The sequence below is a fragment of the Streptopelia decaocto genome (genome assembly GCF_964273445.1).
Source record: "Streptopelia decaocto genome assembly, chromosome: 2".
Lineage (NCBI taxonomy): Eukaryota > Metazoa > Chordata > Aves > Columbiformes > Columbidae > Streptopelia > Streptopelia decaocto.
This window is the reverse complement of record NC_138655.1, coordinates 100,183,483-100,209,848: the sequence shown is the minus strand read 5'-3', so window position 1 is coordinate 100,209,848 and position 26,366 is coordinate 100,183,483. Positions and strand designations below refer to the sequence as shown.

At 40.2% G+C, this 26,366-nt stretch overlaps 1 protein-coding gene across 3 annotated transcripts in view; it reads left to right on the top strand.

Annotated features, from left to right (window-relative positions):
- The first annotated feature begins 11,887 nt into the window (after positions 1-11,887).
- RECK (reversion inducing cysteine rich protein with kazal motifs) overlaps positions 11,888-26,366 on the top strand; it is a 65,163-nt gene continuing 50,684 nt past the window's right edge. For all 3 annotated transcript variants that reach the window (XM_082044844.1, XM_082044843.1, XM_082044842.1), the window contains exons 1-4: positions 11,888-12,081; positions 15,960-16,018; positions 22,263-22,337; positions 25,283-25,319. In XM_082044844.1, coding sequence (XP_081900970.1) covers positions 12,003-12,081; positions 15,960-16,018; positions 22,263-22,337; positions 25,283-25,319 — 250 coding nt within the window. In that variant the 5' untranslated portion in view covers positions 11,888-12,002. The remainder of the gene's footprint in view (positions 12,082-15,959; positions 16,019-22,262; positions 22,338-25,282; positions 25,320-26,366) is intronic.

The following is a 26,366-nucleotide window of genomic DNA, read 5'->3' as shown; positions in this document are numbered from 1 at the left end:
CATTCTCAGTCCTTCACAAGCTCTCAACATGAAGTCCCAACATTGTTTCAGGTGCTTCTTTAAACTCCTGTAATGAACGAATTACCTTGAAATAATTCGAATGCAGTATTCTACCTGGTTTTATTTTTTCTTACTAAGTGACACAGTCAGCTAGCCAGCAACTTCCAGTAATTTCAGAGTTTAATTAGCTTTGATGAAATAATCTGCCACTTCCTGTTAGAGTATTTCTGCTTTAGAGCACTTCAGCCTTTCTACAGACCTGATTTGGTATTAGATAGAAAATCCTGATTAATTTAATGTGATAACGCTAACTTCAAATCTAAATGAATTAAACTGATTTGGAAGTATTTTTTAATCTTAATTTTGGGCCTTACAGTAACACATTCCTGGACAAAAAACTGATCAGATATTGGAAACAATGCTAAACTTGGCACAAAATGGTACATGGCACCAGAACTTCTTGATGACTCAACTTTGGTTGATGGCTTTGATGCCCATGAGCATACTGACGTGGGCATTTGTCCAATAACAAGAACATTCAGTAATGACAAGTCCAAAAAAAAAAAGAAAAGAAAAAATAAATTTGAGGTTTTTCTAAACCTATAAACAGAATTAGGGATTCCTTGTCAATGGGTGTTTTAGTGACTAATTAGCAATATTAGAATTGCACTGCTTAATAAAAAACCTGCTTGGTAGCAACAATAAAAAGAGAAAAAATAACAAATGTTAACTTAGCCAGCCAGAAAATCAATATGCCAAAATGCTCTTTTCCCTTACCTGCATTGCATTTGGAAGCATGAGCTCGATGCTTTCTAGAAAGAATGAGTTTGCTCTGCTCTTTGCATACCACTTTTTAGGAGCAAGATGGAGTCTTCAGGCATTTTGTAGAAATGGTCTCTTCAAAATTGCACGCTGCTGTTTAAGATGGCATGTTTTGCACATATGTAAATTATTCAGAAGTTGCAGCATGTTTTACAGGGATATATGAATGGTAATATGCTCCTCCAGGAAAAATTTGGGGAATATAAGAGGAAGGGTAAGGCCTGTACGATGTACCTCTAGATAAGTGATCTGTTTTCAGCTGTTGTTTTTTCTATTCATTGGGGTTTTCTCCAATTTGTTTTACTTCCATGGTTGCATATTTTCTTCAATTTATATTCTGAGTGACTTCTAATAATTTATTTCTTCCCTATTTTGCTTTTCTAACATAACTGTTAAATCTTCCATGTCCTTTTCAAAGAAGAGGATCTCAAGCTGGTTATCGTAAGGCTAGTGACGCACAGACAGCTAGCTGATTAGGTGTCCTGGTTTTCTTTGGATTACAGACAATGTATTAAGTGATCTAAAAGTGAATTATATTATTTGGTTCAACATTGGTTTATGTGATAAACAGCTTGTCCTCACAAACACAGAGGAGCACAGAGGCACAGCAGCAAGTGAAGGAACCCCTATGGCCCAGTAAGAGGAATGGACGCTTCTGTCCCCAGGCTGTCCTGGGAAAGCCTTCAGCCTCACTGTCCAGGTGTGAGATGCAGACAATGAACCTGCTGGAGAGGCTCTCTGAACCACCCTGCAGACCAAGGGAGGGCCACCACCAGCAGGGCTGCAGCACATGGCATAAGATGCAGCTGAAGAGTGTGTGGTGGTTGTGCTAGACTTGCCATGGCACGTTTAGGGAAGGAATCAAAGGTGGGGAAAGGGAGGTGGTTTGAGGAGGAGCAAGCATGGGAAAAGAGGGGGAAAGAGGATAAAAGGGGCTTGTTGTATAAAGCATGTGGCCAGTCATTACACTTAAGGTCATTATGATTTGGTTATCACATTAAGACTGCACCCTGTGCTGTACCAGCACAGTCTTTCCTGTCGTCTCATGGAATTCAATTTCTAATTATTTTCCTAGGTGAGGGGCAGTGTATTCTTTGTGCACCAAGGTTCAAGTGCCAGCAAGTGGAGCTGTGCCACAGATGACAGGGCCCATGCATCTGTGCTGCAGCAGCTGGAACAAAGGAAGGTTCTACTTGAGTGCATAGTCATCAGGGAAGGTCAGGCTGGGTTTGGTGGCAAGTAGGTCACAGAATCACTGACTGGTTGCGGATATCATCTAGTGCAACCCACCTGCTAAAGCAGGTTCATCTAGAGCAGATCACACAGGAATGCGTCCAGGTGGGTTTTGAATGTCTCCAGGGAAGAAGACTCCACAACCTCTCTGGGCAGCCTGTTCCAGTGCTCTATCACCCTCAGAGTAAAGAAGTTTCTTCTCATATTCAGATGGAACCTCCTATGCTTCAGTCTGTGCTCATTGCCTGTCATCCTATCATTGGGCGCCACTGAGAAGAGTCTGGTACCATCCTCTTGACATCCACTATTGAGATATTTATAAACATTAATAAGATCCCTTCTCAGCCTTCTCCAGGCTGAACAGACTCAGCTCTCTCATCTTTCCTCGCAGGAAAGATGCTCCAGACCCTTAATCATCTTTGTAGCCCATGCTGGACTCTTTCCAGTAATTCCTTGTCCTTCTTAAACTAGGGAGCCCAGAACTGGACTCAGTACTCCAGTGACTCCAGGTCAAGTGGCCTGAGACTGAGTATGTGTGTGCCAGTCTGTGTCTCAGCCCAGTTACTGGAGGGATCCCAGGCGTGAGTACCTGTGTGCTGGTATGTGTATGGGGTGTGAGATCTTCCCCCAGCAGCTGAAGTGGGGCCGCAGGCCATGGAACTCACACACCCAGGTACTGGTAGCTGGGCAGGTGTGAGGATCCAGAGGCAGCAGGGACAAACTGCCTGAGCCCAGCTGCTGGAGGGATCTGCGCTGTACCTACACATAGAGGTCTTCCACTCACAGACCTCCATCCTGACCAGACAGAGAAGGAGGCAGGATGAGGCTGTCGGTGCCTTTTGCATGTGTGCCTAGTGTTTCTTGCTGTGTTGTTCTGTGTGCATGTGGACTGTGTCTGCCTCTGCCCCTGCTCACTGGGAAGAGCTCAGCACGGTGACTGGTGGGACGTGCAGGCAGGAGCTACAGCATCCTCACTGCTGTTCTGCTGTTGCATTCTGCAGATCCCAAACATGTTGTTCTCGTGACATTTGTTTTTTTTAATGTTTTCCTCACCTTTCAGCAAAATGACTATAATAACATTTTGCAGACTTCCTTTCTCTTATTAATGCTATGATTATGATGTTAATTTGCTTTCAGTTGTTTGCTTAGCAATTTGTTGCTCTTTGTTGCTGGATAGGTGTAGTCATAGTTGTTGAATAAATAAGTGAATAAAGTTTAATTTTAAAAAAACTTTTTCTTTAGGAACTACACAAGAATTTTAAGTACCATTTTAGGATTGTATTCCACTACTGTTCTCATATCTTCAAAGCTATGATGTACAGAAGAGCAAAAACCACACCAGATGACTTTCAGACCCTATAAATGTTTTAAAGACTGAAAATGGGTTAATTTTCTTCATGCAGTTAGAAACCTTCCTTTTCATAGCTAGTACTCTCATTATTTGGACTTAGTTTGAGAACAAGAGATAACACCCCAGCACAGAGTTAATGTTTTTAATTTCTCTGGTCTGAGAACCAAGGACACTCTGAGTGCTCTGCCCACAGGTGTGAGGCATCGAGGAAGGGGATGTGGATGGGGTAGAGCTTCACTGACATCCAGACTGATCAATAAGAGTATTTCATCACATTGGCATAATGCTCCATGTTTAAGGAGTCTTCTGCTCTCTCTCTGGCCTCTTGGGCACTTTCTCTTGAGCGCATTGGTTTTTTTTTCTTCTTCACTCTTTTTTTGTCAGAGCCAGGGTAATTTTTGGTGCAGGATGTTTCATTTGGCTTTTTTTTTTTTTTTTAATTTTGCAGAGGCCTCTGAGCCTTTCTGCCTTTTTCCTCTCTTTTCTCTCTCTGGGAACAGATGTGGGACCAGGTGCTGTTTCCTAGGACTGGCTGCTCAGTGTGTTCATGAGCAATTGCCTTGAGTATCTTTTATTTCTATTTTATATATATATTTACTAGTATTGTATTAGTATTTTGTTATTTTATTAAACTGTGTTTATCTCAGTTCAAGTTTCTCCCTTTCCTTTTGATCGTCTCCCCTGTTTTTGGGGTTGGATGAGGGGGTGAGTGAGCGGCTATCGTGGTTGTATTGCTAGCTCGGGTTAAAGCATGAGAAGAGAACATCTTGGTTCTGTTTCTGATAATACTCTTGCACCTCTAGATGTGCATCATGTATAATAAAATGCAGCTTGATAAAGTACACTGACAGTTCCCCCTTCCCCAGCTTTCATCTCATTATTGTGTCTTCCATATTTGCAATTTACTGAGTTAAAACATAATTTGTAGTGTGTGTAGGGCAGATAGGTACACATAAAGGCCATCACTTATTTAATTTGTGACATCACTGAAGTATTACTTGATTTACCTATTGGACACTAGTAAGAACATTTTTCAACCAAGCTAATTCTTCATTTTCTCCTTTTAAGGACTTCACTATATTTCTGAAAAGCTGAGAAAAGTGTAAGCACTCAGGAAGGTGAGGTACTCAAAGCTTTTGTCTGGAATGTCAGTGCCCATATACTGCCTCTGTTCCCCCGGAGGAGCTGAGATTTGGAGAATGGTAATCCACCAGGACAGAGGAGAATTTAGGAAGAAGCAGGTGCCAAAGGAACCCTGGAAGCTGAAGCATGAAGTGTATACAATGTCTACATGCTTCCAAGCAGTCAATATTTTTTTGCCAATTTCAATTTTAGTTGTATGTATCTTGAATCTTGATCTAGGTCACAAAATTTTACTTCAATCTTGCTGTGCTTTGTGTACATATATATATATATTTAATTTAGATATCAGTTATGAGAGAGATGTGGTGCTTAGTGATTTTTAAGGTCTAGTTTAGATTCACTAGCCAAGAAAAGTAAATACAAGCATTTTGAAGTGAAAAGGTTTTTTTTTTTTAGTCTTAGTTATCAAAGACAATAAGAATTTAGCTATGAATTATTCTTTAGGATCTGAATTCTGATCTGTTGTATATTACTTCAAAATTAGCCAGTTATTTTGCTGTAGTGTATATCATTTAAAGCTGCTTAACAGAAGAAGTTCCATTTGACCCTTGTGTCCCTGTGCAGTGATAGTGAGGAGAGGACTCCTGCCCATGGAGGACCCACTACACCGTGTGCCTGAGTGCCGTACGTGGCCCTTTGCTGTGGGACAAACCCAGCCAGCTCACCACACAGCAGGAGCCTGCAGGCAGCCTTTGCTCTTGCCAGCCTCGCTACCCCGTCCCAGCGCACCCTTCCTCAGTCTCATCAAAAACTGCGACTCCCTCTGACTGTTCTTCTCAGACAGAGCTGGCTTTTCCTTTCCTAGCAAAGACATCAGAGCTCTCTAACAACTTCCTTCACTGTTAATGGGGAAATCATGTATACCTATCTTAATTACGAAAGGTTACATAAGTTAGAATAGACTACCTTTTAACATTTTCATTAAGGTATTTTGAGAAGTATTCAGGATTCATGCATACTAGCAAAGTTCTATCCTAAATCACTCACGTCACTCAAGTGTGGGTAGAAATCGGAATAGGCATTGTTCTGTCATTCACATAATTATGTCAGCTTGACAGAACTTGCTAGCTAATGTATAAAATAGCAAGAATAAAATAATTTTATTTAACTAAAACTGATTTAAATAGCATGACACAACCTGGTTGCAAAAAAATGGAATTTTATGCTTTCTTCTTTTTAATTTTATCTGCCAGTTGACATTGATTTTTTTTCTGTTTGAAACTAGAAGCAACTGCATAATTGTCAATTAGCAACATAAATTATTTCATACCACCCACATCCATGTTTGCAACACTTGCAGACTGTGTTCACACAGAAATGTATGTAGAGCAGTGAATTAATTACAAAGAGTTATTCAAAGATTACTGATTGAGAAAGCATTATAATTGCTAAACATAAAGGAAGATGTATAAAACCCTTTGGGTGCTTTAAGATATATCACTGTAAGTGCTGGTTATGATGTCATTTTTAACACAATTGCAAAGTACAGCAAACCATAAAAATAACCTTTGGAAAATATTCCAACAGCAATTTGGTCCTTAAACACCATATGAAGAAGTAACTAATCCTATACATGACTCGATGGTTCAGTGGGATAATCCACAGAAGAATTTCCATATGGCATTCTCAGTATTCTTCAACACGTGCTTTTCTATCTCCAACCCATGCTTGTGATACGCTGGCAAATGCACTGCTGTTACTGAAGCCTGACTTGAAAAGCAAAATGATTATCTGTTTTATCTGTATTCAAAGACACAGGTGTGTCATCACTTGCTAAATGCTGTTATTTGTCCTCTTGGGATGGTGAGTGAAGGCCAGAAAGAAGACAGGATTTCAAATGGCACGAGCATGGCCCATTACTACTATGGTATAGGTATATCAGACTTTATATTTAGACACTTGAGTTTAGATTCAGATTTAGACCGTTAGGATGGTTGAAGGATTCAACTGGACTGAACACAATTCCATTTGAAATACTCCTTTCCACATTTTGAAGGGATCCATTTTCTACTCCCCAAACTCCCGAATCTTCTAGTGTAATTTCTCTCTTTTTCAGTTTCTCAAACTGAAAAAAACTTTTTCCTGTTATCAATCCCTTAATGTTATTCCAGAAATCAAATTGAAGTTAACTTCTGTCCCATCAGAGAGCCCTTTGCATGAAGGTACTCCACACTTGCTAGCAACCCTGGCCTTGAAGGAAGTATATTGATACTGTTACATTAACACATAACTCCTTTATAGAAAGTATACAGTACAAAGACTACAGAGCATACAAACCAGTATAGAAAGTAAAAAGCATCTGACCAAACAGCATGTGACAGCTTTTTTAGGCATTATTTTTTAGCATCACCCTCTTTAACATGGAAGAACATGGTAATTAGGTTTTAATGACACAGTTTTTCTATGTCAAAGAGAATGAATGGTCTTGATGTTTCTATCAGTCCACAACCCATTTTTAAATTATCCATTTCATAAGCTCTGTGACCAAGAGGTATATTTTACTTCACTCAATGTTCTCATTTGAAGAGAAGCAGACCTGTCTCTAATACCATTACTGATTTCAGGGGTTTAAAATTCAGACTGACTGGCAACTTTAGTTTCAGGTCATTTCCCCTGTTGAGAAAAGTTACACAACGTAAAGCAGAGCCAGATTTTTTTATGGTACCTTTTATGAACATGAAAACTGCCTCTTTCAGCAAATATTAAATCTATATCAAATTTCTTCTGAAAACTATAGAATAGTTTCTTAACTTATGCTCACTGATGGTGACAGAATCTTACTTCTTAATTACCTTCATAGCAAATTCTAATTAATTATATACTCCACTATTATTTAATAACTTTCAGTTGGCTATCCTTCAAGACTTGATGTATGCAATATTAATTATTTGCCTATAGCAAGATTTTATAAAGTCTAATATGCACCACATGTGCAACTTAACATTAATTGCAGACATTGTATTTACCATTAATGTATATCTTTATTGGCTTTAATTTCACATCTGTATTGCTTATATGCAACGTTCTTTATCAGTGTAACTGCACACTACTTCTGGTGTGTCTAACAACAGCCACTAAACCCTGCTTTTGTATTTGTGTTGTATCTTTTATAATAAAATTGTTTTGAAAGAAAAACCCACATTCTACTTTTCTGTTTTTTTAAAAAAAGTGAAGACATTTGAAAACAAATTAATCTTTATTATTCATTATTTGGAAAGTCGGATGCCTGAGATCTAATGGAGAAAAAATAAAGTAGTTAAGGGTTGCCTAAACAAAAAGGTTTGCCACTTTAAGAACAAAATCTGTTTGAAAGAGGCTTTGTTGCAGCAATCCATCTTTAGCCTGAAGAAGCAGGCAAAAGCCTCACTTACTAACTAGCAGCGTGTTAGGGACAGTTTCGGTCCCTCAGTTCCTACCAGTTTGCACACAGATGCATTTGACGTACCCTGTAGAGCCCTACTGAGTTCCAACACTGAGAAGAAATAGAACAAGCCTCATCACAGGAAAGCTATTTTCAACACACACTAAAAAAATCTGGCACTGGCTTATCAGTCAGGTATCTAGGTGTCGATACACAGATTAGACAAATTAATGCTAACTAGGGTAGGTCTATAAATGTTGAGAGTACCTTTCCAATTGCAAGGTCTAGCTATCCTAAACATTACAGCAACGCAATTTTGCTTAAATATTCATAGCTAAAATGCAATGGTTTTAGAAATTAAAATGCAATGGTTTTAGAAATTAAAATGCTACTGGCTTCCTGTAATGAGACAAAAATAGAAACAGAAGGTACATAAGCTGAAAACAACCTTTTGTCTGCTGATATACTGTGTTGAAATGGGTAGGTCTCTATATTGGTTCTTGAAGTTCTTAAAAGATAGGGAAAACAATTTTATGGTGCACAGAATTTATATACATCTCAAAACAGAGATATTAAATGTTAAATTCAAATATAGGACAGTATATTTTCAGTTCAGAGAGTACTCTACTGAAACATGCAGAGATTTGCCACAATGACAACATTTTTCCCTGGCCGTAAGAAAAATGTGGCATCATTTTACTTTCTGAGGGCATCCTGATCAGGTTGTATCTCTTTCAGTAAAATGTATGTTTGAACCAGTATTTCAGACCATGACTACTTCAGAACCTTCACCTGTTGGTGAAGGACACTTCAACATAAAATACAGAGTAACATTCAAACCTTTTAATGTTTCAGCAATTTTTAGGATAAAGGAGCAGGATCAAATGCAGCTCAGAATAAAATACAGTTACTATTCAAGCTAATACAAAAGAATGTAACTGAATGAGAAGATATTATTATATTCTAAGCAACAGGAAATATATAGAATAAAGTATTCCTTTTCCTTTAGCAGCTGACAGGAGCAGCAAAAAATTATACATTTGCAGAAGGGTTTCTTTCTTATTACCACACTTTAAAAGTATGCTGTCAGTATACTTGTATCAAACTGCTTTACACTGAGGCATTTAATAATTTCAAGCGTCAAAATTCCACTTCTCATTGTTAAAGGTTGGGTAGAAATCAATTTCAAATGGGTCTGTTTAAAAAGACTGATATGCATGGTTTAACTGGAAAACAGTAGTCTGCAGATTCAACATCCAAACTCCTAAGGAACAAAAATCGTTGCTTTCTAGAACAACTAGGTTAAAATTTATACTGTCTTTGCTGAAGGCAAATTTTAAAAGCTTGTATTATTTCAAAGTTCAATTTTCTTCTTCAAAGTGAAGGAAATAATTTCAGTGGTCTCAGTTATTTCTTCTGAAACTGAAGGGGTGACTTGGAGTGACAATGCAGAGCCCTTAAATTACCAGACATACCAGCATCTTTTCTCTGCCTGTTTGCTTGTGGGGTTAATTATTCTTGATAATGACTTCACATATGAATGGAATTCAGGGGAAGCAGACCGCACAGCAGTTCACCCTTACCCAAAATTGAGCCAAATTAAACCATGTAGCATAAGTGGGGAAAAAAACACATCTAATCGGTTCAGGCCCCTGTATTCTCAGGGAAACTAAAGCAGTTTGTTTATTTGGCCATTTGGCTAACTTTGCTTTTGAATCTGCTGCCACCTCGTGGGCCCATAATGAATGTTAAGTCCCAAGATAGCAAAAAATTATCAGAAGTTAAGCTTGGGTTTGAGGGAAAAGCCAAGTTATTTAACTGACATGTAAGCCCACTAACATATAAGCACCATTTCTGTCCTGGTGTCAAAAGTTTTTTTTATAATCCGGTTACACTTGCCACTGTTCAGTGTTTTGAATTCACAATTACAGCAACAACTTTAATTTATTAGATTTCAAATTTAAATACAACTAAATGTCCTGGCTTTTTTTTTTTTTTTTTTTTTTTACAGATTTGTTCCATAAAGAAGCAGTACAATTTAATCATTCTATACTGGTGCATATGTAGATGGACAAGAGACAAAAGTTTCTTATCTCATTGGAGTGCATTCCTGGATCACCTTAAAATTTTTCTCTTGACCATTTATGAATTTGATACTGGAATTAAAAAGCATTGGGTTCCTACAGATTCTCCAGGCTGTAAAAGACTATGGAGTCATTAATAGCTTGGTAGTTTGTGAGACTGCCTTTGGAGAAGGAGTTCATTGATATGATAGTTTGGAAAAAGGCTATAAGCAGTTTGTGGGACACTGAATTTTCTGGGTTCTTAGAAGTTTTCCTTTTACTATTGCCAGAAAATCCAATAACAGGGTGCCAAGGTGCTCATCCAAGAAGTCTGAAGCTGCCAGAAGCTGATCCATTTACTTTGGAATGGCCAGATAGTTACTAGCTGTGAAATGAGCAGGAATTTAAGTTTGCTTTGGATTCATTGATAGCTTACATCTAATTTCTCTTGAATTTAAAAAAACCCTTTTTTTAAAAAAAGTGATCATTTGATCTCTACAGGGAAAAGAGACTACAGTGGTGGCCCCACTGTACAGAGGCTTCTTCAGTTACAGCTTCCTTTGCAAGTTGTCTAAATGTGGACAGGCAGATTGCCTTCCTGCTGCCAGGGACAGGAACACCTTGCCACTGACCTGGGCTGCAGTGTAGACACAGAAAACCAACAGCCAAAAAAAATGTTAAAGAAGAGCAAAAGTAGTAGCAGCCCAGCAGAGCATTCCAGATTCCTTTCCCAAACTGAAGCCCACCATAGGCAACACCGCCAGTGAACGAGAGGAACGGCAATGGCTGCTGCATGGGCAGCCCTAAGATACGCTGGCCCTGGGAAGCTGAGACAGCTTCCCTGCCCGTCTGTCACCTTCAACCTGGGCATGAGCCATCCCCAGCTGCGCAGTGGGCTCAAACCATGTAAATACCTGCCCAAACACTTCCGGTAGCTTGACTCACAACAAATGCTTGACATGGAGCAAGTTACAAGAGGTGATGATGAATCAACAAGGTCCCTCTTCAACAGCATGGTGCGGGGGCGAGGCCATCTGTGGGGTCCCAAAGCCTGGGGTTTATGGCATTGCCTGCAGAGATGGGGTGCAGCTGGTGCCACAGGGCACTCCTGTCTTGCCCCAGGCGGGGGCGGGCTGGCTGCAGCCAGTATATTTCAACAAGATGGACCCAAAGCATAACCAACACAGTGGTGTTAAATGCACTTTGCATGAAGCTGGGAAAGAAGCCTACTAACAAATTTATCCATCCTTATATGGGTATGAGATCCACTTACAATTATATTATGAGAGATGGTACTTATCCTCTACAGACATGTCCATCTTTTTGAAACACCCTGTAATTTCAAGCAAAACCCAGTGTTATACAGAAGTCTTTCGATCCATACTCTATAAGTAATGTGTAGAAATATATTAATAATGCAAACATTATATAAATAGAAACCAACTAATTCAGTTGAGGTCTCTGCCTCCTTCACAAAAACCTTCTCTTAAACACTGTTTCTTCAGTCCTTAGCCCTCTTTCAACCCATACGCGCCCGATCTCTCCCCTCCGAGCACACCTCTGCTGCTCCATGAACCTGGGGGGAATGCTGCGGGATGCCTGTGCGGGCGGCGGCGAAGGTCGGTACAGGTACCACAGAACCGGTGCCCGCACACAGCCCAGCCACCCTGCAGCGGAACTATCGAGTCCACATCCGCGGCCGGGCCGCTGCGGGCACCGCCCTGCTGCAGGCCACGCCCCTTTCTGTCACCCGCCTATCCCCGCCGAGAGGGGCTGGGCTGCCGGCGGCGCGGGACGCCCCTCCCCGCGGCGGCCCCTCTGGCCCGCAGGAATGTCCGCGGCGGCCAGGCAGGAGGGGCGTGGCCTGGCTGGGCAGCCACAGCCAATGGGGGCAGCAGGAGGCAGAGTGGGGCTGGGAGCGGGCGCTGCCGGCGTCAGAACCCGTTTGTCTGGCGGGCGGGGGTCGCGGGGCGGAGCTGGGCGGCGGGCGCTGAGGCGCGTCAGCGCGCTGCGGGTTCGCGACCCGGCCATGGCGGTAACGGCCATTCGGTGGCCCTGGGCCCTCCTCTGCCTGGTGGCGGTTCCGCTGCTCCTCTCTGGGGCGGCCGGTGAGTAGCGAGCCGCGGAGGGGGGAGACGGCTCCGCGCGTCCCTCTTCAACAACATGGCGCAGGGGCGAGGCCATCCGCGGGATCCCGGAGCCTTGGGGATATGGCGTTGCCTGCGGAGCTGGGGTGCGGCCGGTGCCGCGGGGCGCTCGTGTCTCGCCCCAGCCGGGAGCGGGCTGGCTGCAGCTGGGGCAGAGGGGGCACGGCGCCCCGGCCCCCGCTTGCTGCCCGCACTTGCTCCGCAGAAGTGGGAGGCCGGTGGGCGCGATGCCGCAGCAGGTGAGGGTCGGGGGCGGGTCCCGGGTGCCCGCGGGGCGCTGGGAGGAAGGGGGAGTGTCGCCTTCCTAGTGTCGATCTCCCCCCTGCTGCTGTCTTGGTGTCCGCCTTCCCCACGCCCCCCGCTTTCCTGTGGAGAGCAGCCGCCTGACGCTCTGGTGGGAAGGCTGGCAGCCGAACGGAGGGGGCTTGCATGGCTGAGGTAGCGAGGAGGGGAGTGCAGGCCGTCTTTCTCATATGCCGCCTGGCTTTGTGATGGGGGTAGGCCCCTTCTTTAAACTCTCCGGGTTACGTGACTTGGGGCTGGGATTTGTGTCTTCAGCTGTCACGCTGGCAATATGTAAATTCACAGGATTGTGGGTTGAAATGGATAAGACCTGGTGTAAAACCCAACTTGAAATGTCGGAACAGCCCTTGTATTCTAAGGCTTGTCTTCCTTGTGGTTTTGCTAACGTTTTCAATAAGAAGAATGGTTCAGAACAAGGTGTTGAATTTTTTTAAAAGTGAAGGCAAGACGTTTAATAGAGAGAAGGACAGTGGTAATATAGTTCCTGCATTAAAGATGTGATAGCAGATAACCACTTGACAGGGCCAAAAAAGAGTAATGAAAAAAAAAGAAAAAGGCAGCACAAGCACAGTTATTGGCAAATAGCTTTTAATAAATAGATCATGTTGATAATGCTGTCACAGAAATGTAAAATACAAAATATGTAATACTTTAGAGCAGAAGACTGCAATCACTGAGGTACTTATAGGCATTTCACTGTTCTATAGTTCTGATTTCTAATGAGGCATGGTTTTGGGAAGAAGGCAGTAGAAAGCTAGTGGAATGAAATAAGGCATACTCTAGTCCAACTTCTGCTTGATAAACCTACTCAGATAGGAGATCTTATAAAAGAAAGAAGTAGGATATTTCATAGTGGGACATGAATAAAATTTTGAAAGGAAACCTGAACATTTTTTAGTAAAATCAGATAAAGTGGCAATAAGAAAGTAAGGGACTGGTTGAAAGAGATGTCATAAGAGGTTAACTGGAAAGAGAACTGAGGAATTCTGTTTGGAATGGATATTGTTTATAACTTTCATTTCTGACTTAAGCACTGAAGATCACTGTGGGCCAGTTTAATTTGCTGATAATTCAAGATACCACCAGTTGTTTAGGATTTTGTATAAAAGGAATGAAATGACCATGAAGTTTAGTATATTGCTACTTATTTGTTACACTCTTTAGCATAATTGCTAAGAGTTGAAGCTTGGTAATGGAAGTGTTTGAGGAGCGTTTAATAAACGTTGCCAAAGATACTAATGAACTCAGATTATAGTGATCTATGCATTTAAACCTATGCAGTGTCACCTAAGCCAATGTAAATTTTCTTTATAGACTAGGAACTCTGAATTCTTGAATCTCTTAAGTGTAGCAGTTACTCTCCATAAAAATTTATAGAATTAAAAATTTCTGGGATGTATGGTGAAACAAAACAACAAAAACTTGTTTGAGTAGCCAGCATTTCTGTTTGTAAGTAAAAGCCTATATTTAAGTACATTTGGTTGGATTTTTTTACTTAGGACAATTAATTTGCTGGCTATCTTTTCATTGTGAACCTGAATGTTTTCTCTGGCACTGTGCTATTGTTCTTGCAGTCTGATTGCGTAGGCACTAAAATTTAGCAATACTTCTGAAGTAAGTGCAACTCTTGCCTTAAGAAAAACTGCCTGTTCTTAGAAGTTAATGGTTTATATTGTTGTTACATATTTCTAATACCATGTCTTTATAACAGGACTAAGAGAGTATAAAGGAAAGCTTTTCTGTTGAGTGAAATAATGAGTTTTGAACATGGTGGAGCGTGCTCATGATGAAGTTGAGTGTTGAGACAGATCAGCTTACAGAAGGTCGCTGTGTAGCTCTCAAATAGGAAATATTTTTAAGCCACCTGTGCCATATCTCAGTCCTTTTCTCTGATGGTAGAAAATAATCAGAAAACGTTAAAGTCAATTTTACAATTTCATTATTTCATTTCATGAGGTTGTAAGCAGGATTTTGGTGCTGTCCTCATTTATTACAAGCATTTTGCTGCCTTGTTTCTAATTATTAATGGAAACATTCACCAGTTACAAGTCCTGCTTTGATTTCTCTTCTTTCCTCTTCAGAAATTATAGATTTCTGTATTAAAATATAGTTCATTCCTGTCACAGCCATTTGAAATTATGACTCTTTCAGACATCCTTTTCAGCAATTCTTCCCCACCCCTTCCCTGCCCACCCTTTCTCTGCCCAGTTCCTTGACATTTTCAGGCTGAAATTTACTTTTTTAATGTCATTTCAATATTGGAGAATTTTGGGTTAGCTGGTGGTGGATACTCTTTTTTTCTTCTTCCTTTTTTTTTTTTTTCTTTTTTTTAATTGATTATCTTCTTGTAACAGCTATGAACTTTCAGATGAAAACACTTGTAAGCTGTGAAATTGTCAAGGAATTCATGCCCAAGATCCCTCTTATTGGTTCAGTCAAAATCTATTTAGTAACTAGATATTGTGAAAGACAACTTTATATGTGTGGTATCATTGTACCGTATTGCTATTACGTTGTATCAGTGTGATACATAATTCAAATACAATTGATTAGAAATCTGTAATCATTAAATGTTCCTGTGGGTGAAGATGTCCGTGGAAATAAAAGCTTTGAAGGAAACCTCTGTCTGTCTGTTTTCTAATACACTATTCCAAACAGTGGGCAGTGAGGATGAAAATGGATATCAAAGAGTTGTGCAATTCATTTTGTACTTGCCAAGCTTAACTCTGAATGAAGGAATACTTGGATGTTGGGGGAACTAAGCACAACAAAGTATAATGTTAAAAATGCCACTTTAAACCTTGGCATTTCGTGACTTCTCAGTGCTTCATTTCTCATTTGTTTTGCTGTTGATGTGTTCATATCTGTGTTTGCTTCATGACTTTCATCTAGTCAGGCAAAACCACTCTTAATCATCCACCACACTGAAACGATTTATAATTGCATTCAAAGTTTCTAAGAAGCCAGAGTTAAATAAGCAGCTATGTTTACCTCTGTCTGAAAAGGGTTTCCTGCTCAAATTTTTTTTTCCACCTTTTCCTAACTGGTTCTTGTATTTTTCAGATTCTATGTGAGATGATTCAGTTTACAAAGGCATATAGTCTCCATACATGGAGTGGTTTGGTGGGTGTTCTGTTCACAAATCTATCTATCTATCTATCTATCTATCTATCTATCTATCTATTTTCCCTTGGGTTAATAAATTACCTCTGGAAAGAATTTGGCAGGTGCCAAGCTAGTGCATGTTAAGCAGCAGAAATGTGTCTAGAATCAGATGGACAGAGAGTGAGATCTCCTTTTGGTGGCAGTGAGTGTTCAGGGGTAGGTCTGAACTCAATTAACAGGTCTTCATCAGCTTCGGAACGAAACTTCTCATGTTCTTTTTCACCTTCTGGGAACGAAAATTTCTCATGATCATCTGTGAACCAGACATATGGTCCTGATAGGCCATCAAATGGGTGTTTCTGTTCAGAAGCGATAGATACATGCTTCAAGTCATTTTAATATCTTTTCCTCTCCCCTTGCTTTTCCAATAGGCTTGTCTTGTTGTTACCATGCAAAGGACAACTTAATGTGCCGTGATGTCTGTGAACAGGTAAGCTTCTTTTAAATGTAGTTTATCCTTCAAAGTTAAAATCATGCTCTTAAGACAATGTTGCGGCAAGATTAGAGTTATAAGCAAATTATTTTCTGTGTGAATATTATGTGTGATCGTGAGATTTAATATTATTGTTAAAGGTTTAAAACTGTAGTCCTCTTTCCTTTCATAGTGGAAAACAGGTTCTACTGAAGTTGAGGAGAAATAGCCATACAAATTTGATGTCAGGATTTAGTCAAGAAGTGATAACCATGTTAGGAAATGGAGGAGTGAAGGTAGGAATTTCTGGATCTTCTGTGTTTCAAAGCTTTAGGGAATTTAAAATTAAGAACAAGATGTTGGTACTATTCTTTCTTCTGGCAGTTCATATTTCTCAGCTAAGCATCTGAGATACCCCTTATAATATATGGCTTTGTGAATCCAGCAGAAATCTGCTTACTTACTCTGTTCATAAGGTAATAATAAAGAGCTGTTTGTGCTAAATTCAGGCTTGGAAAATATTTTTCCACAGCTTATGTTTAGATTTGTACCTTTGGATGGATGTTGTACATCTTTGTGTATGTGTATTTATACGAATTTATATACCTTAAATTTTGCATCGATAAAGCATACATACATATGTACGCAATTTTTACATTAAAGTTATGTCCTTGCATTGTACCTGCACACTTTTCTTGTCTTCATTGCCTGCCTTGGGGCTATTCAAGCACTAAACCTGATTGTGATTAGGTTTATATTTATCTGTGGTTGTACTAACAAAACTTTTAGTTTAAATTGCACTTCTCCTTCTCCAATATATTTATAGGATGCAACCCAATCCCCTTGCAGTTTTCATACTGTTAGGCCAAACAAGGAAAAGTCTTATAGTCTCTTTGCATAAGATATTCTCTCAATTCCTATAATTATTCCTGCAGCCCTTCCAGCATAAGTTTATCTATTTCAATACAGGCAAGCAAAACTGTACGTGGTATTATAAACAAAAATATAGCACTAAACCTTAAAAATGGTGTTAAAACTTTTTTGTGAGAGAAAGATACCCATTCCGATATATAAACAAATTTAATAGGCAGGTTTAGTAGTTGAATTGCGATGGCATTGGAATAATCTGTCCAATTCTTTCTTCTGTTCTAGTAGTTTGAAGTTCCTAGTTTATCATGTGAATTTGTGTTAGCTTTTGATGAAAGGCCTTGAGCTTTTTACTGTCAAATTTCATCCCATTTCTGTTATACCAGCTATAATTATTGTGTGGGGTTTTCTGTGGTTTTTGTAAGGTATTCTGATCTTGTCTTATCTGGATGATCTCTCTCTGCTCACATAATCAACATATTCAGTCTTTGTGGTGAGAGGTCTAGAACAAACCTGAAGCAAGACTGGCACCCCTCAAATTGTTCTGTAAGGAGCTGTCTTAGTTACCGCATATCAGTCTAGTAGCGTCATTTTCTGAATGGTCCTTTGATATAGGCTAACAAACTGGCTGAAGGAGCTGTATACTGTTTTTCTTCTGATTTTTCCTGTTCTGTAACTTAACCATTTTGTGCAGCATGATTCCAATGCTTTGTCTGTGTTGAATTCATTTTGGAGTGTATTATTTGATACTTACCCCCTTGTCTTAAACATAAAATTTGTAGAATGAAATTTTACATATACAGGGAGTGACTATGGGAACAGAGTTGGTTTTGTTATCTTTCCAAGTACTTTTTCTAAAATATTTGCAATATACTTACTACCTTGTCTGTACCACCACACTGTACCATCCTGACATGATAATTTATTAATAATTTAAAAACAAATGTTTTCCTGCTAGAGTTGGTAGTTCGAGCCATAAAACATTGAAGTTGCTTGTCAGGGATGGCAGGGAGAGATAGAGAGCAGGCTTATGCACCATATTTTTGTTTATCTAATGCTTAGGGAATGTCAGCAACCAGGGTGCACAGACAGGAACTGGGACATTAATGCAGCTGCTTCTTGTGGAGAAAGCCAGCAGGAGGTGCAGATGTGCTGCTTGATACCGTGTTTATCTGTTATGTCCAGCATGACAGTATCTGGAACTGGTGGGGCCAAAGACTCATGACATGTTGGAGGTCTTGACCCAGAGGGAGCTCTCGAGGAAGAATGTGTCCTTCCAAGTCCTGGGCTGCAGGGAAAGGCTAGTGTTTTTCCTTGAGTCAATGGCACTTAAACTACAGGAGTCATGCTTCCTGAACTGTCATATAAAGAAGCTGAGGATAAAAGCATGCCTCACTGTAAATGGGAGCTAGGCAAGCTCTTCATGGAGGACCTGCAAGGGCAATAGCCTGAACTACACATTGCATGGAAAGAAGGATGGCCAGAGGCTATGCTTACTGGAGACTGAAAGTTTGTGACTTCTGACTTCCAGGGAGGCAGTCACAACCCCAAACCTGACAGTGTTCAAGTAGAGACCAGACAATACCCTCAGATATATGGTGTGAACTGTGGCATTGTTATATACAGTGACAGGAGTTGGACTCAATGATCCTTGTGGGTCCTTTCCAACTCAGGACATTCTATGATTCTGACAGCAGTAAGAGTTACTTGGCCTCTCTTTGAATATGCACTTACAGAATAGAGTTAGGCCCTTAGGACAGGTGAGGAGAAACAGGCTCCATCAGGGAGCCATCCTGGCCTAATGAACTGGTGCCACCATGGGAAAGACTCCATTCTGCACAGGATGGAGGCACTCATCTGCAGATGGAGCCTCCTGTGTCGCTTCTGTAGCGATCAATCAGGAGTCACGCAGCCCACAGACTACGTCCCAGTCACGGTCCAGCCGAGCAGTTCCAGCTGGGGCTCTCTCCCCCCAGCAGTTGTCCCCCTTCCGTAAATTCTCCTTATGGATCACGTCGGAATCACCACTTGTGAGGGCGAAAAATCATGGACTCCACACAATCCAATATGAATTCAAGTGAAGCCATTTGTTACAGAAACAAGCCTCCTTATATATGCAGTTATTTCCTGATCATGTGTCCACGCTCCAAGCATGCATTAGCTACGCTCCAAGCATGCATTAGCTGATTGGATATTGTCTATGCTCACGAACTGTCCACGTGCCCGAGTCTCACTGCCAATAGGTCTGTTGATTTATGTCATGTTTTCAGCTTTCCAAGGTGGCCTTGAAATTCTTTCGGGCCTGGCTAGTTTAATAACAAATCTCCATCTAATAGAATCCCATCCACACATTAACTTCAAGAAAATCCCTCAAATCTCCCACAGTGCCCAGTTTTGTCTTCCCTGTTACAAGAAAGGCATCAGTTAAGTGGAACAAGTTAGCAAAGTCACCAAGGTAACTATAGATGGTTGAAGCACATGCTTCTAGAGAGGCTGGGGGAACTGCCTTTAGCCTGGGGAAGAAGGAGCACCTCAGAGCAGCCTTCTTATCCCTACTGTAAGATTGCTCAAAAGACAGAGCTGGGTTCTTCACGGTGGTACATAGTGGGACGACAAGAGAGGGCAGTCAAGAATTTACATTAGAGTTCTAGCTGGTTATAAGGAGAAATTTTTCCACCATGAAAACAGAGAGGCTGTGCGTTCTCTGTCTTCAGAGGCTTTTGGAACTTGACTGGATAAAACTCTGAGCAACATAGTTTGGTCTCCTAGTTGACCCTGCTTTGAGCAGGAAGTTGAAATAGATGATATTCCAAGATCCCTTCCAACCTGAGTTATTTTACTATTCTGTGACCCTAAGAGACCCCAAATACTACTGCATTTTTTTTGTGCTCTCATTTCAGAAACCAGTACTGTTACTCTCTTGTTTTTATTTCAATGACTTTACAGTTTTATTCTGAATTTGACACATGATAATGTATTTCTCCTTCTGAAAGATCCAAAATATATCCATGTTTCTGTTATTCCTGTGACTTCCAGTTTCATATCTCACATTATCAGGAATGTTTCAATCCCTCTTGTTGCCCATTTTTTTTGTTCTAATTTGTAAGTGTTTTACTTATTGGACTGCTAAAGAACTAAAACCATGACTAATGTGGGACCAGAAAACAATTTAAAATGTGCCGAGAGCTCAACTTTCCTTAACACTTCCATGAAACTTGGAAAAAACAAAACCAAACCAAAACAACAGCAACAAAAACAATGCCAAAAAGGTGATGAAGTAAAAGCATCTTGTTACAAGGAGATGAGATGAGCAACACTGCAAAATGGTCTGAAAGACACTTGAGAAAAAAAAGATTAATTGTCATGATTCAGAATTGTGTATGAAAGTCAATAAGGTAAAATCTCTTCCCAAATATAGCTGTGCAAAATAATTTAAGTTGGAAGTGTAATTTTGTCTAACCTGCTCAGAGGTGCAAGCTTCAAAATTAAATCAGGTTGCTCAGAATCTTGTTCATCAAGTTTTGAATATCCTCAAGGATGGGCTTTCCACAGCCTCTCTGGGGAGCACTTAAGTACTCTAATAGTGAAGATTTTTTTTTTTCGCTTTGCACCTAGTCAGAATTTCTCTTGCTGCAACTTATTACTTTTGCAGCTCATCCATCCACTGTGCAACTCTGATAATGGTTGACTCGTCTTTTCCATAATCCTTTCTCAGATGCCGGATGACAGGAAGTTAGATACCCCTTGCTCCTTCTTAACCCTTCTTCAGTTTGAACAGATTCTTTTACCTTGGCCTGTTGTGGTACATTGTAAAGTCCAGCATCCTTTGTGGCCTTCTACTGGACTCTCTGTAGTTCAATAATGTGCCACCCCTGTGCAAGGAACAAAAGTGGGTTTGATATTGCAGACGTTGCCTCATCAGCGCCTCATAGAATACTCATCTTCCTTTAACCTGCTGGTGGTGCTGCTGCTCAGGAAGTGCAGCATGCTGCATCAGTGTACTTCTGACCCATGCTCAGCTTGTTATCCACGAGGACCCAACATCCTTTTCTGCAAAGCTGCTTTCTAGCCAGTGAGCACCCAGCCCGTACTGTTGCATAGGACTATTCCATTTCATCTGCAAGATTCTGTTTGTCTTTGTTGAACTGCTCTTCTTGGGTTTATGTCAGCCCACTGAAAGCCATCTGTGTGGCAGCTCTACCCTCCAGTATATCGATGACAGCTCCCACTTTAGGCTCTTCTGCTTACCTGCTGAGGGTTTTTCTTGTCCCATTGTTCAGCTCACTAATAAAGCTGTTAACAGTATTGGTTTGACTCCCATATTGTACACCTTCTCAGTGGCCAACACTTACACATTGAACTGCTGACTACTGAGCCCTGCTGTCCAAGCAGTTTGTCACGCACCTTGTAGCCCATCCATGTTTCACCTGTTTGGTTTTAAAGATATGGTGAGAGATAACAGTGCAAAAACCTTTTTAAAGTTGAGGTAGACAACATAGACTGATCTCCATTTTTTTACTAAACCAATCTTTTCTTTATGGAAAGCTGTCAGGCTATATTTGCCCTTGGTATGCCTGTTTTGACTGTTTCCAATTGCCTTCTTTTCCTTCATGTGCCATGGCATGGCTTCTGTAAGCATTTGTTCCACAATCTTTCTGTGAGCTGAGGGTAAGCTGAACAGCCTGTTATTCCCCAGATTATCCTTCTTGCCTTTCTAATGGATATAATGTTTGGTTTTGTCAGTCACAAGGGACCTCATCCCATCACCATGGTCTTTCAAAAATGGTACCAAAGCTGCTTTGCAGTGACAGTGGCTAGCTTCTCAACATCCTCTGTTGTATCCCATCCAATCTCATGAGCTTTTGGATGTTCAGTTTGCTTAGGTGGTGCTTAACTTGATCTTCTTCTGCTGTGAGTAGTATTCATTCTCATGTTAGTTTTGATAATCTTTTTAACTAGTCAAGGTTTTGTTCATCTGTGTTCCACGGAAATTACTTTTTTCAGGGTTTTTTGGAAGGAGTTTAGTTGCCTGAGGTCATGTAACATGTCGGAGAAGGTTAATGAAGTAAATAGAATAGTATAATATTTTGATGTGTGGGGCAGAAATCCTGTTTTTCTCACTGCCTATTCAACAGAAACTTCTTGATTGAAGGGTTTGAGGAGGAAATTCTCATTCACTACTAAATATAAAAATTCTTTCTTCATAAAAAGTACAACATATTTGATAGACTATAAATAAATAACATTTTAATTTTACATTGTTTATGTATTAACCATTAGCCAAAGTTGTCAAAGGGTAGATAGAAGTGAAACTAAAAAGGACAAAATAAATTGAAAAAATATTCAATACATAGTTGCATTTTAAGTGTTTTAAAGTGTGTTTTGTTTCTAACAGATTTTGTCTTCGAAGAGTGATTCCCGTTTGAAGCACTTACTGCAGCGAGCACCTGAGTATTGTCCAGAATCAATGGTAAGGCTTGCTAGATTTAATTAAATAAAGCCAAACATCTAATTTTATATTAACAAAGTTTTGCTTGCAAAAATAAGTTTTTAAAATTACTTGAATTTTATTTTCTTGCTGAGTTTTGAGCTGGTAGAACATGTGCATATGTCTTCAAGCTTTTTCTTCCTTTTTATGAGGACTAGAAAAATTATTATAATTAAATTTGGTCTGCAAAGTAGTTTCATTTTTTTTTTCTTTTTTGTAAGGCCATCATATATTATGCTACTTGCAGTAAGATGGGACTTGACAGTTTTGCTAGGTGTCCTGGTTGTGTAAGCAATGAAATTGAATGAAAATCTGACCTATGTTGCAAAAAATTGTGCTGGGTGATTGTCACTTGGACTTGAATAATTTACATTGGAAAAGTCCCTTGAGATCATAGAGTCCTACCATTAACCTTCTCTTGAAATAAGGGAAGTCAACTGAATTAATGGGACGGAACTAGTGGATGTAGCAGCTCTTTACCCTTTTGTTTTGAGCTGACTTTGACTCTTATGCAAGAGTATCACAGATAGGGAGGCAGGCAGTTTTAGATCATTAGATACATATCCATTGCAGCTTTGGAAAATCATTAATTCTTGTGGTGACAGAATCATTGCATGACTATATAACTTGCTGTTTCGGTGTGATTGAATTGAACTTTTTGTTTGGTCTTAAAGAACATGTCCAACACTCATTTAAAGCCCCTTGTGGTGGGTTAACCTTTGCTGGACACAAGGTGCCCACCAAATCCACTTGGTCACTCCCCTTCTTCAGCTGAATAGGGGAGAGGAAATATGATGAAAGGCTTGTGGGTCAAGGTAAGGACAGGGAGATGACTTGCCAGTTGCCGTCATGGGCAAAACACAGTCAGATTGGGGAAATTAATTTAATTTGTCAATCAAAAGGTCAGAGTAGGATAAGGAGAATAAGAACAAATTTAAAAACACCTTCTCCCCACCCCTCCCTTCTTCCCAGGCTCAACTTCACTCCTGGTTTTCTCTGCCTCCTCCCCCCAAGCGGCATAGGGAGATGGTGAAGGGGGGTTGAGGTCAGTTCATTACACCTTGTCTCTGCCACACTTTCATCCTCCTGCTCTTCCACTGCTTCAGCCTGGTGTCCCTCTCACAGGACACCAGGCCAGGACAGTACTCCACTAACTTCTCCAACATGAGTCCTTCCAGTTGTTCAAGAACTGCTCCAGCATGGGTCCCTTCCACAAGGCACAGCCTTTCAGGAACAGACTACTCCAGTGTGGGTCCCCTGTGGGGTCCCAAGTCCTGCTGCAGCTTCCTTCAGGGGCACATCCATCTGCTCCGACATGAGGATGGGGTATCTGTGCTCCACTGTGGACCTCCATGGGCTGCAGAGGGACAGCTGGTATCGCCATGGTCTGCATCACAAGCTGCAGGGAAATCTCTGCTCAAGCACCTGGAGTAGTTCCTGCCTCAACTTCTTCACTGACCTGGATGTCTGCAGGGTTGTCTCACATATTGTCACTCCTGTTTTCCCACTGCTGTTGCACAGCAATTTTTAGCCTTTCTTAAATATCACAGAGGTGCTACTAATGTTGCTGATTGATTCATCTGGCGTCATTGGCTCTATCGAACATGGGGGTTCTGGCATCTTCTTAGAGAAGCCACCCCTGCAGCCCCCCTGCTACCATAACCTTGTCATGTAAACCCAGTACAGTCTTGTCACTTCCCTTCTTACTCTTTGCAGAATTTTCTTCTGATTTCATCTAATTAAGGTTTTCCTAGTGCTTGCTTAAAAAAAAATTGAGTTCAGTAACGTTGTACTAAAATACATGTAATCCTTCAAGACTTTTCTGTACTCTTGTAATTTTAAGATATTGTACTGTGATCATATCACCTAAGTGTAGTAAGACTCCAGTGGCAGCATGTTAAACATCTGGCATATAGTGCATAGCAACTCCCATAACTTCTTCAGCCCTCTAACACAGCGCATCCCCTGCAACTGCAATATGCACTTGTTTCTGACAATTCAACTAAAATTCTTACCTTAGATTCAAGTCTTCCTCTGCTGCCTAGACTTCCTTCTTCCGGGGCATTTGTAACTTTTATTGGGTGGGTAGCATAAGTACCTGTGGCAGACCAGTGTTGGACCTGAGATTTCTTTCATATTTGCCTCAGTCTAAAGAATTCCCTGTAGTCAGCTTGGCTAGTAGTCCTGGTAGTAACAGTAATGAGAGGGGTAAGAACAGCAACTCTTTGGTAAGCTCTTCACCCTCTTTTTTTGCTCTGGGCAAAAAAAAACAAAACAAAAGGGAATTCTTCTGTCTAATACCAGCAGCCACTTAGGTCATTTAGCAGGATGTGTATTTAGGACCAGAAGTACTTTGCAGTTGGGGGAACCGAACAGATCCCTATTGTAACCTTTTGTGTCAGTAAACTTCACTTCTACAGATCTTTCTTCCATGTATCTATCTTTCCCTGAAGCTACATTTCTCTGGTCTCTGAGGTACTTTAAAGCCTCTTTCCTTTGTTTTGTGTGTGGTGTTGGTTTGTTTGTTTTTTTTTTTTTTTTTAAAGCTGGTGGAAAGGAGCAATAAGTTTCTCCACAGGTCTTCGTCCTAGATAAATCTTTTTCATTGTCTAAAGAGTTGCTGCATAGTTCTCTAAACACTGGTGGAGAAAGTTCATTAGATAACTTTGATTACCTGAAATATGCTATGTTCTGCACCTACAAAAACACTACTATTGATTCCATATTCTGTAGATGGCAGCCTTCTCATCAAAGCAAGTGTTACTCATATCACATAGCACATTTTCAAAAGGTGTTTTAGACATAAGAATTCTTCCAGGAGGATATTTAAAACCCAGGGCAAAAATGCAGAAAATGCAGGTTTGTGTCTGCTGGAAACTCTCTTATTCTGTACACTTACTTTTGCTTAATTGCGTTTTCCTTTTCAGGGAGAAGTGTGGGATTGTATAAATTCTTCTTTGCCAGGTAAGAAATACTAGTTTACTATTGAACATACTGCTTTTTCACCAAATGCATGTTTTGATGCTGTATCTATCACCTGCACTTATAGATTTCACGACAATTTATGCTTCCATTATAAAATGTATTTTGCGTCTAATTTAATTTAGTCTAAACTGGGTTACCTGTGCATTTTAAACACTTATTTTCTTTTCGTAATTAGAAAGTGTTTAACATGTTTGTATGATTAAATGTGTGCTTCTGTGACATATCCAAGAAATACCAAAGTTTTTTTCCTTTAAAGTTTTTCTGTTATTTTTAGTTTCAGTATACTGTAGCTTGATCTATAAAATCATGGATTATTGCAGTTTTGCTTCAGATGCAATATAATTAGGAAAAAAAAACAACAGGGGGAATAATAAGAACTAGACAAACTAAAAAGCATAGAGGCTCAGAGCAAGAACTAAACTACTTGGTACAGGTGGATTAGAAAGTTAAAGCATAAATCACAAGACAGGATTGTTATGGTAAAAGGAGAGATCAAAAATAGCTTAAATTGTACTTAACTAGTGCTGTCACATAATATATCATTTCTAAAAGACTTTCGAGTGAAATTAACATGCTATGGCTGAAAAAGTGGCATGTGGAAAGATAACAGTTTCATGGCATCTGCTCAGACTTCCCTGCCCACGCTACTAACGCAAACTGCTGATTCCAGTGCAGGCAAAGAGATGTGCTGTCATAACATTTTGCTAGTTTTACTTAACCAGTAATATAATTTGGAGTTGTAATGCTTCTCTCATCTAAAACCTGATATAGTTTTAGTTTGACACAGTACCTAATCTTTATTAAAGCTCAGTAGCCAAATACAAATGAGTGGAAATGCTTTTACTGCAAGTGAGAAACAGATCTTTTGTTTTGAATGTTAGGTCTGTGTAAGCAATTGAAAAAGCACTGGAAATCTTTCTGTTTGAACCACTCCCAAATTGGCTTCCTGTACTTTCTAAACTGGTGTGAGGCCTCTCAGTGTCTTTATGGTAGGATTCTATTATACTCTGATTTATGAAAAAGAGT